Source organism: Miniopterus natalensis, chromosome 1 (assembly GCF_054644295.1).
Source record: "Miniopterus natalensis isolate mMinNat1 chromosome 1, mMinNat1.hap1, whole genome shotgun sequence".
Classification (NCBI taxonomy): domain Eukaryota; kingdom Metazoa; phylum Chordata; class Mammalia; order Chiroptera; family Miniopteridae; genus Miniopterus; species Miniopterus natalensis.
Genome location: NC_142081.1, coordinates 41,022,900 through 41,035,128, shown reverse-complemented (window position 1 = coordinate 41,035,128; position 12,229 = coordinate 41,022,900). Strand labels below are relative to the sequence as shown.

The window sequence follows — 12,229 nt, the reverse complement described above, 5'->3', positions numbered from 1 at the left end:
CCACTAGCCCACATGGCCACTGAACACTTTCGTGTAGCTGGTGTGACTGAGGTACTGAGTTTTACACTTTGTTTATTTTAATTAAATAGCCTCATGTGGCATTGGCTACTGGATTAGACAACACAGGTATAGGCATTGGGAAAGTTAAAAAGGAAAATTATATATAGCCAAATTAAGAAAAGAGGCAAGGGAAGAAGTACTTTCTGGTGAAACATACCCCACTATTTATTATGGCTTATTAGTTTATTGCTTCCAAAGGATTAAAGCTATATTGGTTTTATAGCCATATGGATAAATAAGTGTTCCTGTTTTTCTACCTGCTTCCTGAGCTAATGAAACTGCCACAAACTTACAGAGCATACTTCTCTCTATTGGCTTATTTTATCATTATTGTTACTACCTTCTGGGGTAGACAGAGCAGGAATCTTTCTCCCAACTAGTCAGGGAGCTTAAATCCCTTGCCCAAACGTTCATGTTGAAACTGGAATTAGCTCAGTTTCTCTGACTGAGCCAGAAGCTTTCTAACCCTGATTTGGTCAATAATTTAAATGCTTTACACTGGCCCATACTACCTCCTGACATCTTTCCTCCCGACCCCTCCAAAAAGTACTGACCCAACTTTCAGACATATTTTCATGAAGACTTATCTCTACATAAACCTTTTCGGTCAGGCCAAGATCCCAACAGTCCTTTCCCATGCAACATGCTTATTTTTAACTTCCCGACCACTATTTCTGTTATTTCCCCTGCCTGGAATGCTCTCCTTTGCTCATTCATTTATTCCCTCACTCACTCATTATCGATACTAAGAACCCACTATGTAGCAAGCACTGTGCTAGGAAGTGTTGCTAGAGAAGATATTTCTCTGTCCTTAAGAAACTTATAGAATAAAAAATGTTCATTTAATTCCACTACACCCCATACACTAAACATATACAACTTCTCTCTTTACAGCAACCCTCAGGGTAGATATTATTAGTCCCGTTAAAGATGAGGACACTGAGGCTCAGAGAGGTTGCACCTGCACAGGTTTTCTTAGTGACTCAGCTGGGCCTGGTTCCAATGCCAACACAGATTCAACCACTCAACACTGCCGCTCCTCACCTACCCAAACTTACATTCCAGGTCCAGGTCCTAGTCTACCTTCAACATGAAGTGGTTCCAAGACCCTTCTATTCTACAGCACTCAGTATGAGGACCAACATTTCAACATCTAATCACAGCCCATCTTGTACAGTCTCTAATTGTTTGGAACCTATATGTGGTAAATGGCTTAGCAGACAGAAAATAATGCATTTATGAAAAAAGAACAGGAGATTCTTAGAAATAAGAAATATGATAACAGAAATTTAAAAATAAACATTCCAAGAGAAAGTTGAAGATGCCTTACAGACGGTAGAAAAGAAAAAAACAGAAAAATGGGTAGGACCAGATAAGACGACTGACACACACACAAACACAAATCACAAGTATATGTTTGAGAAAGGAAAAAGAGAGACCATAGAGAGGAAAAAATCAAGGACATAATTCGTTCCCAGGACTGAAGTACACTGAGTGCCCAGTACAATGAACAAAGAGATCAGCAACCAGGCATGTCATTCTGAAAATCCAGTAAAGCAGGGACACAAAGAAGAGCCCAAGGAGCGCAGGGGAAATAAAGATCAACTCAAAGTCCAGGCGGTCAGCACGTCACCAGACTCTCAGTAGCAAGCTTCCAGAAAAAACAACAGAGCAATGCTTCAAAAATCTAAAGGAAAATGATTCCCAACCTAGAACTCAATATCCAACTAAACTACCAATCGAGTGTAAGGGAAGAAATACAGACATTTCCAAATTATGCAGGATTTCAAACATTTACTTCCCATCTATCCTTTTCTCAGGAATATTCATGAAACAGGAGGGCCACAGGAGAGAGGTGAGGGGAAGACTCAGAATGACAACTATGCAACAGGCTAAGAGAAAAACCAGTTCATTTTATAAAACAAGAGGAAGAAAGATGACTCTAAGAAAAAAAAGGAAACTGACAAAATCCCTGAAGAATGTATTTTACTTAGGCAGGAATTAGTGATAGGTAAACAGAAAACAGCAAAGGAAAAATAAAGAAAAGAAAGTAGAGGGCCCGGCCGGCGTGGCTCAGCAGCTGAGCATCAACCAGTGACCCAGGAGATTGAGGTTTGATTCCTGGTCAGGGCACGTGCCCGGGTCGCGGGCTCCATCCCGGTATGGGGCGTGCAGGAGGCAGATGATCAATGACTCTCCCATCATTGTTTCTCTTTCTCTCCCCCCCCCATCCCTTCCTCTCTTTGAAATCAATAAAAATAGTAAAAAAAATAGTAAAAAAAAGAAAAAAAAAGAAAGTAGAGGGCGGCCAGGAGCAAGCCCAGGGTGAAGGCTGCACTCATCTGTGCTGACTCCCCCACAGCCTGGCTGCCCAGCTCTTTCCTGAAGTCTCAGAGGAACCTAAGTGCCCTTCCAATACAGCTTGCTTTTTAACTGAAGTTAGAACATATTTATCTTGCCTATTAGAAAAAAGAAAAATATCTAATTAAAGAAGTAATAACTGGGGCAGGGGAGAGTTGCAAAACAAAAGAAACGTGACTGGTATACCACATGGCTTTGTTTACATTATCTAACAAAGACAGAATACTGATTTAACCAAAAAGAACACTAAAACCACACTGCAAGGATAAAGGGAAAAATGTGCTTCTTGGATGGTAGGTGGGTGAAAATGGTAGTGCTGAGACCTAAGTAGTCATCCTTAAACATTTTTAAAATGACATTTTAAATGAAAGCTCAGCCCGGCCAGGCGTGGCTCAGTGGTTGAGCGCTGACCTAGGATCCAGGCGATTGGGGTTCGATTCCTGGTCAGGGCACAGGCCCAGGTTGCGGGCTCGATCCCCAGTCGGGGGTGTGCAGGAGGCAGCCGATCAATGGCTCTCTCATCATTGATGTTTCCATCTCTCTCTCCCTCTCCTTTCCTTTCTCTGATCAATAAAGATATATTTAAAAAAGAAAAAAAAAAGAAAAGAAAGCGCAACCCTGGCCAGTTTGGCTCAGTGTTAGAGCATTGGCCCACAGACTGAAAGGTCTGGGTTCGATTCCGGTCACCGGCATCTACCTCAGTTGCAGGCTTGATCCTCCGCCCTGGTCAGGGCATTAGTGGGAAGCAAGCAATCGATGTTTCTCTCTCTCTCTCTCTCCCCCTTCCACTCTCTCTGAAAAGCAATGGAAAAAATATCCTCAGGTGAGGATAAAATATAAATAAGGAAGTAAATAGCAGACCTTTTAAACAGACTGTTCTGAGATAAAAAAGACACAGAAACTTTTTTAAAAAAGCACTTGCTAAAGCAAATGAGAAATCTAATTCCTCATATTTCTCATATAGAGATAAAATGACACTAGAGAGAGAAATACTAATTCCCAAGCTACTATATCTTTCCATGGCTTTGTAAAATTTCTCTTCTTTGCAGATAAGCTGCAAAGGATATCTACATAAAAACAGACATGAAAAAAATAATTAAAATTGTTTTACCAAGAATTCTCATATTTTTTTCAAGAAGGAACTAGACAGCAGTATCCTTAATAAGTTAGCAGATCCATACTCTTTAAAAATAAGTAATTGCAAAATAACACATATTTGTATGCATGATATTTGGACTAGTATATGGAACCAGTATTATACCTAGTGGTCACTGCTATTCTAACTGAAGTTAACCAGAAACCAAACAAAGGGAAAGCTTCACGTAAAACTCACAAGGCAATACCTTTAATAAACTTTTTAAATTAAAAAAAAGTTAGCTCTTATTATCTTCATTGAAAAAAAGAACAGGCCCAGAGGGAGGAAAAGAACAGCATGACTATAAGGCAGAGTAAACAGCAATTCAATTTGAATGAAGAATGCCTGTAACAGGCCAAGCACTGCTAGGTGGGAAGCCAGATCAGAAAGAAATGTGAGTGCTACTATCTTAGATTAAGGACAGGCATCTGTGGTGAAAACTACCACAACAGTCTAGGTCAGGGGTGGGCAAACTTTTTCTGTAAGGGCCAGACTGTAAATATTTTAGGCTTTGTGGGTAATATGGTCTCCGTTATGACTACTCTACTCTGCCACTGGAGCGGGAGAGCAGCCATAGACTATATGAAAGGAATGAGTGTCCCTGTGTAATAAAACTTTACCTACAAAACAGGCAGTGGGCTAGTTTGACCTGCAGGCCACAGTTAGCTGACCTCTGATCTAAGTGAAAGGTAAAGAAAGTCAGAACAAGGCAAGAGCAGTGAGAATGAAAAGGGAGAATGAATGTAAGAATGCTGGAGACTAGAGGAATCTAGGGGTGAGGCATCTTTCCATCCTAACACACATACACACACACACTCTTCCTCTGCCCTGTGTTCTCCCCCAATTACTGTCCTATTTCTCTCCTCTTGGTAGCCAACCTTGTTATTTTCATTTCCTTATATCTAATTCATTTCTCAACCTATGTACTGGCTAACCATCTACTGAAGCTACTTTTATGAAGCCACCAATAATCTCCTGTCAATATCAAATGACTCTTATTTATAGTCTCCTTCTTTCCTCTTGGCTTCTAGTCCTTCCTAAAACTCTTCAATCTTTAAAACACTCATTCCACAGTTTCTTTCAGATTAAGTTCTCAAGGTGCTAATCATTCTGTTGGCCTTCCTGCAAAGGAGATAAAAGTCCTCACATGATTTGGAAACTCACTGTCAGTGGGGATGTTTTTTCTGTAGAAGTCCATTTGCCCTGGGTTGTAGAGGTGTCCCACAGAGCCACTGTATGAGTTTCTGGAGGATGCACCAAGGGTTTGGTTTTGTATTGTTTGGTTTTAGAAGTCCCCACTTCAGAATGGGTAGTATCAATCTGCATGGTGCAGGGCTTGCGCTTCAATTTCTTACAGGAAACTTAAATTTCTTTATATATAGAAAAGTCAATAGAAAAAAATGGGTAGAATTTTTCTTGCCATCCTCTCACTGAGAGGGTGGGCCTTCCACATTCTCAGCTTTACTCATAGAGATCAGTTCTTTGTCTTGTTTGAAACCAAAGTCATGTTTCCTGTCCCTGTGTGAGCTTTAAAACCCCAGCCCCTGGATCCTGGCTCAAGAGTTGGCAACTATGGCCTGTTGCCTGTTTTTGAGTTAAGAATGGTTTTTGTATTTTTAAATAAGTGGGATCAAAAGAATATTATTTTGTGTAATATTCATGAGAATTATATAAAATTCAAATTTTGGTGTCCAAAAATAAAATTTCTGGAATACAGTCACTATCATTTATTTACACATGATGCTACCATGGCAGAGTTTAGTAGCTATGACAGAGGCCATATTGTCTACAAAGCCTAAAATATTTACTATCTTGTCCTTTTTCTGAAAAAGTTTGCTGAACCTTGGCCCAGCTTCTAGGGCGACTATTCAGTCCAAATCTTCTCTAGGCTTCAATGGCAAAAGGCATCCTCAGTGACATGCATGCACATGTGTATGAGACACTGTACTTCTTCTTGAGTCTCTCTTCTCCTGGCTTCTGCAACTTCACTGCTACTTTTCCTCTTTCATCAGCCTATTTCCTCTTACTCTCCTTTAGTAGCACCCTCTCCACTGTCCTCAGTAGCTGGCCCTTTCTAGGAGTTTGGTCCTTGGCTCTCTTTTTTTCTTTAATCTATATATTTTCCTGAGGCTAGGGCTTCTTAAAGTGTGGTATGAATGACCTAGATTGTAACCATGAGGGTAATATTAAAACTGCAAGTTCCTGGGCTTGAATCCAGACCTACTGCATCAGAATCTCTGTAGGTGGGGCCCAGGAAACATAATTTTTATTCAAGTTCTCCAGGTTTATTTTTGTACACGGAAACTCAAATTTGTGGACCATCACCCTAAGTAATCTCCCTCATTGTCACCATTTTAATGAATAGTGATGTGTTTATAATGAAAATTATGTTTCCAACTCTGCCCTTTCTTCTGAACTCTAGACTTACAGGAATTGTCTCTAGGTACCTCCACCTAAATCTCATAGCCATAAGCTCAATCGGCACAAAAGGTGTTCTTCCCAAACATTCTCTTCCTCCTCTGTTCTCTGTTTTAACTAATAGCACCACCTTTCATCCTGCAGCCCAGGTCGGAAACCTGGGATCATTCTCAATTCTTCTCTTTCCTTCTTTCTACTTTGTAAATATGTTTTGCATGATCCCATTCTCTCTGTCCCCAGTCACTGTCCCTTGTTCTGGCTCTCACCTTCACATCTCCAGTACTATCACAGTTGACTTCTAACTGCAGGATGCCCTTACCTTTTCAAATCCACACTCCAGTTACCTTTCTAATTTACCACCATTCACTTGGATTTCAGTAATATTGTACAACACCAGGGGGCATCTAGAATATCAAGTCTCCTGACTGGTATCTCCACTATTCTCCTTACAGCCAGAAGGACCTGATATATTACTTCCCTTCAGTGGCTTCCCAATCTCTGCAGAATAAAGTTTCAACTCTTCACATTGCAGATAAGGTCTGCCCTGCTCTAGCCACTGCCAACCTCTAAGCTACTATCTGCCCCCCCCCCCCCCCCCCCCCAGTTTGTGATCCAGTGCTCCTTTCTTTCCTATAGGTGTTCCATTTGTCCAGGATGCCCTTTCTTCCTTCATTCACTCACCAAATTCTTTTTTTTTTTTTCCCAAATGTCGGCTAGGGTAACTCTCCTCTTTGGAGATTTTCCTGAGTCCTTTGAGCAGAGGTGACCATCCCCTCCTGCAGGCCAACTCTGACCTTGTGTCAGTCTGTGTTTACTGGTCAACTTTCCACTAGACTTTGAGCAACTTCTGCTAACTCTTTTATCCCTAGACCTGGCACAAAATAGGTTGCTTGGCAGATGTTCTTGAAAGTGAAACAGGCCCAAATAAGTCAAGGATGACTCTACAGTTGGAACCTGAGGATCTAGGAGGACAAAGGTCTCCATCAGAAGGAGCAGGTGAAGAGGGACGGGGTGAGACAATGGTTTCTATCACAAACATACTGAGCTTGGGACTGTAGCAGAATATCCAGGTGGAGAGGTCCAATGGGAAGTGAAAATACAATATGCGGACTCCAGGGAAAGATCAAGCAGGACTCGAGCTATAGACTTGGGGGAGTCTGAAGCTAATGGCTGATGAAGTAACCAGTAGAGAATATTAACGCGAGAGAAGAAGGCAAAGAACATCATGAGGCAAGAAGATGACAAGAAAAAGAACAGTTGCCAAAGAAAAAGGTTAAGTACCAGGAGAATGCAATGTTAGGAAAGCCAAGGGGAAAGTTTCAAGAAGGAAGGGGGTTAAATTTTCTAGGAATGACTGGGAATTACCTGGGTTTAAAATTAAACTAAAGAAATTTTACATTAAGGAAAAATAAGTTTATGGAGAGTAGTTTTTTTACTCTAAGCAGTTAGAAGATTCATATGTACTTAAAGCAACCTAAATGTTGGTTTCCCCTGAGCTATGAAGTTAAAAAGTTCAAACATCGAACTCTCTTGGGACTCTCTATTTGCACACCTGGCATCGAGACCACAGCACACCTAGAGGGGAGACCACCCAGCTCTCTGACCACACAGCCAGAGCCATTCAGAACAGCAGAGAGAAAACAAAGTCAAGACCAATAAAATCTGATCTGGGTTATACCTGAAATAGGACCCAACTGTGCCATTTTCCCTAGCCATGGGAGAGGTTCTGGGCCAGGCTCAAAGAGGGACATCATGAGGTTTGATTTCTTCTTGCTGTCAGCTTGGGAGTAGAGCATTCCATGCCATTCAGGACTAGATGGAGAGAAGATGGAAGATCAGGAGAATATCAAGCCTGTGACCATCAATTAAATAAGTCTAATCTGTGTTTTCCTCTTGAGCGACATGGGCTTCAGCTTTCAAATCAGGTGCATTACTTTTACTAAAGCCAAACCCTAAACCTGAAAATGCATATTGCTGCCCTCTAATATCACCATTCTTCTGGGACAGGTATTATTTTTCAATTACGTAGATACAAAACTCAAAAGCAGTCTTAAAAGAGGAAAAAAGAATCACAAGGGCAGGAGGTAGCTGCAGGGGTGATGAGGAGCCAGGGCTGTGATCTATAGGTCTTTTCAGCTGCCCCCTCCCTCCCATTCACAGCAGCACCCACACAGAGAAGACCTTGTAACAAAGGACACAAAGCCATCACCCAGCTCTGCTCCCACTTCTCAAAGGGCCCCAGGTGATTCTCATATTCAGAGCCAGTGCAAGTAGCTTGGGTACCAAAGAATAAGCAAACCAATACCTAAGAATGCATTCTTCGTTCTGGACTAACTAACTTCAACTCAAGCAGGCATGGAGCCACGCTTCCCTGAGTACTCCTGACCTCTTGTCTCCTCTATTAGTCTACCCCAGGTAATGGCCAGAAAATGATCAGTCACCTCTTCTTTTCTAACAACAGGTATTTTAAAAAGGGAAGCAGGTAGCTTTGCAAATTTCCAGACCGTAGTGAATGTGGAAGCTAAAAGGGCTTTCTTCATAGGGGAGGAACACAGCAGAGTGGTTACAAGCATGGGCTCTGGAGTGAGAATGCATACGAATCCTGGCTCTTCCATTTACTAGCTGTGCGACCTTTAGCAAGTTCCTTGACCTCTCTAAGTCTCAGTTTCTCATCTGTAGAATGGGGATAATATCAATACCGCCTGTACAGTGTTTGTGAGGGATTAAATGAGTTTATATACGGTGCCTAGAGGAGTGCTTGGTATATGGTAAAAACTTCAATTAATTTTATCAGCTTCTCTTTTCATTTATTTCTACCTCCTCGTTTTATAGTTAAGGAGTCTGTGAATACTACATAAGATCCTAATAGCAAGTTAGCAGCATTGCTATAACTGAATCTAGGTTCCTAGATAGAAGAAAACTTAGGATATAATCTAAAAGCAATATAATTAAAAGGCTAATTCTATACTTAGTCTAGGGGATACTTTAAAAAAGCAGTTTAGAAGGTGATGGTAGGTGGGAATGGTATATTAGGGAGAGGAAAAAGGTGACAAGACCTTTCTATTTCTTTCAGAAAAGACTGGGAAATATTTCACTTTGTAAATTGATTCTCCTTTACTCAACCAAAGGAAAACAAAGTTTCTTACCCTAGCTGAACTATTGCTACCATTCCTTCCACTTTTAGGCTGCCATGGAGCAGGACACAAAAGTTGGGTATTTTGCCTGCAATCTGATTGGCTGAATTTTCATCTTCATTATCATCAGCTATGCCAGTGCCCACCTCATCGCCTTCTGTGGGAAGAAGAGGAAACAGGTCAGACCAAGATTTGCTACAAAAATTCCAAACTCCAGTTATTCTGTTGGCTGTTTCTAGATTTGGAAGGAAAGTACATGGAGTTATAAAAGGAATAAATACAAATAAGAAAAACTCATATTCTGGTTTTCCTATGTTCATATAAAAATCAGTTTTCACATGTTATATGAATTCCATTTATATGAAACCTGCTGAAGAGGTAACTCTGTAGAGACAGAAAGGACATTTGTGGTTACCTGGGACAGAGGGAGATGAAGGGCTAGGGGTTTTAAAATTCCTGTTCTAACATGGACTATGGTGATGGCTGCACAGGTCTGTAAATATACTAAAATTTATTGAATTGTATACTTTAAATGGGTGAAGTGTATGGTATGTGAATTATATTTTAGTGACGCTGCTACACAAAATAATCAGCTTTCTACAGTTTCTACTAGGACACTCAGCTAGGTCTCTCTGGGGGTTTCAGGTACCATCTAAACAGAACCCCAGATTCAGAGATGTCAAGAATATTCTCAACTGACAGCCTTCAGGCAGCACATGGATGTGTGCCCCCAAAAGGGAGCAGTGTTACTCCATAAACTTCTTGATCCGACTCTCCAACTCCAGGTTCTCTCATACACTCTGCCGACAAATGAATCTTCCTACAATTAACTTCCCTCTGGAACTATCTGCCTGCTCAATCTCACTCAAAGACTTTCTAATTCAACAGGAAGAATTTGCCCAGTTTAGCTTGACATTCAATAGCCCTTAAAACATGGCTCCATTTTGCCTTCCCACACTTTTCTTTCTACTGTTCCCCTGCACAAACTCTTCACTTTGCTCACTTTCTTTCTTGGCAATTTATACGGGTATGCATAATCCCTTCCCTTCCCTGCCAACTCAAGACAGATCTTAGAAATAAGAAAAATCTGGTTATCAATATTAATATCAAGAACAATAAGGTAAATTATAAACAATAATCACAATAAGCCATCTGTGGGCCAATATAAAGATGCTGTCTGTGGATGTGTGATTGAGAATTATGAAACACCCAATTCCACAACTGAGATAACTGACCTAAAGGGACTGTGATCATAACTCAGTGAGTAGAAACCTGATTGACTATATACACTTCTTGGAGAAAGCTGGTGAATATAAAGTGGGTGGTCAGCCTAGAACAGAGAAAAGAGAAGCTTAAAGTGCTAGACACCAACATTCTCCACAGAGGTGCTGAATTTGGGGGACATTATAGTTCCTGGAGAGCTTTATTCTGCAGTAATGAAGCCTCACGAGGGGCTAGATTCTTCCATTTATTCAACAGTATTTACTGAGTATCTGCTGTGTGCTAGGCACTGGTAAAGAACAGATGTAGGTTCTTCCCTTATGAAGCTGTATTTGACTCCACATTTATCAGGCAACCTCTGAGAATCACTTTGACTTCCTCGCCATGCTCCTACCAGGAAAGGCAGATTAGGGACAAAGCATTCTCATTTCTAAAGAGGACTTCCACTGTAAATTAACAGCAATACGCACACAATAAATACATGTCAATTTGCTTTGCACAGTGTAAAACAGCAGAATTAGTTTTCTTGTATATCAGGCAACATTCCATTTTAAAGAAATCCAGTCCAATCCAGTAACTACTCCTTTCCCCCAAATTATGCAAAATGGGCTACCCTACTACCTAAATTTAAGAATAACTTTAGATAATAAGATACTTCATATGTATCACTGAACATGAAGAGAACTTACCTTTGTTAAGTGCTATAGGTAAGACCAGATGTCTGGAGAGAACTGGGGGACTGGAAATATCAGCTATATCAATAAACCCCACTATTTCTAAATCTGAAAAGAAGAAACCAATATAGAATTAATTAGTTCTATAGGAAAGTACACTATTTTATATGTACTAGATTTCATAAACACAATGTTTAATTTAGATAGGGAATTCAAATATGAAGACCAGGAAGATTATTAGAAGTCTTTCTGGATAATTAATAAATTTTCATTTAAGTATCTCAGAAAATCACAATAATTGTCTTTATTTAATGAATTTAAGTTATATGACAAATCAGCTAAACTTTATTTTTATGAATCTAGGTCCCCAGCCAAGGCAAAAGCTTAAAGGTAAAATCCCTCTATATCATAAGGGATGTTCCAGCCACCAGGGGATGTCATAGTTAAACACTTCCACAACAACTCCAAGTAACCATCCTTGGAGGGTAAATCTATTCTGAGAAACACATTCTCTACAAAACCAAGCTAGCAGTCTAAATATGACAATGATTTCTTTGTTTTATAGAAGCCTATTAAAGATCCAAAGTATTTGTTGGAAACCTAAAATAAGTAAAAAATATAAGATGTAACCCAAACTACTTTTTAAAAGTTTGTTTTTCTGATCCAAAGCACTCAAAATTGTAGAGGTGAAAAATAAAATCACTCATTATTTATTATCAAAGGAAACCTCTATTAATATTTTACTGAATTGCCTTTCAGTCTCCCAGGCATATATACACACTCATATTTTTATAATTAAAAAAAAAATCTTTATTGATTTCAGAGAGAGGAAAGGAGAGGGAGAGAGAGAGATAGAAACATCAATGATGAGAGAGTCACTGATAGAGCCCGCAACCCGGGCATGTGCCCTGACCGGGAATTGAACCCTGATCGCCTGGATCCCAGGTCGATGCTCAACCGCTGAGCCACGCTTGGCCGGGCTACACACTCATATTTTTAAAACAATTAAAAAAAATCAGGCTCATGTAAGTACACTGTACTTCTAAGATACCAAGAAGTCAGCTTCTCTGGAGATTTGCCTTCACTGCCTTCTTTAGCTGAATAACAAATGAATGAGCATAAGCAGCTATATATTTTTCATTTGAGAATGGTTTAAATAAAAGCTGTAACAAAGATCATGGACTAAAAGTTTATTTATATAGAAAAGAAAAGACCTATTCAAAGTT

At 40.1% G+C, this 12,229-nt stretch overlaps 1 protein-coding gene across 5 annotated transcripts in view; it reads right to left on the bottom strand.

Annotated features, from left to right (window-relative positions):
• The window catches only part of INTS14 (integrator complex subunit 14), a 29,769-nt gene that overhangs the window by 6,136 nt on the left and 11,404 nt on the right, over window positions 1-12,229 (bottom strand). For all 5 annotated transcript variants that reach the window (XM_016208627.2, XM_016208632.2, XM_016208634.2 and 2 more), the window contains 3 exons: window positions 11,019-11,111; window positions 9,121-9,265; window positions 7,653-7,786 (listed from right to left, as the gene is read on the bottom strand). In XM_016208627.2, the coding sequence (XP_016064113.1) occupies window positions 7,653-7,786; window positions 9,121-9,265; window positions 11,019-11,111 (372 nt within the window). The remainder of the gene's footprint in view (window positions 1-7,652; window positions 7,787-9,120; window positions 9,266-11,018; window positions 11,112-12,229) is intronic.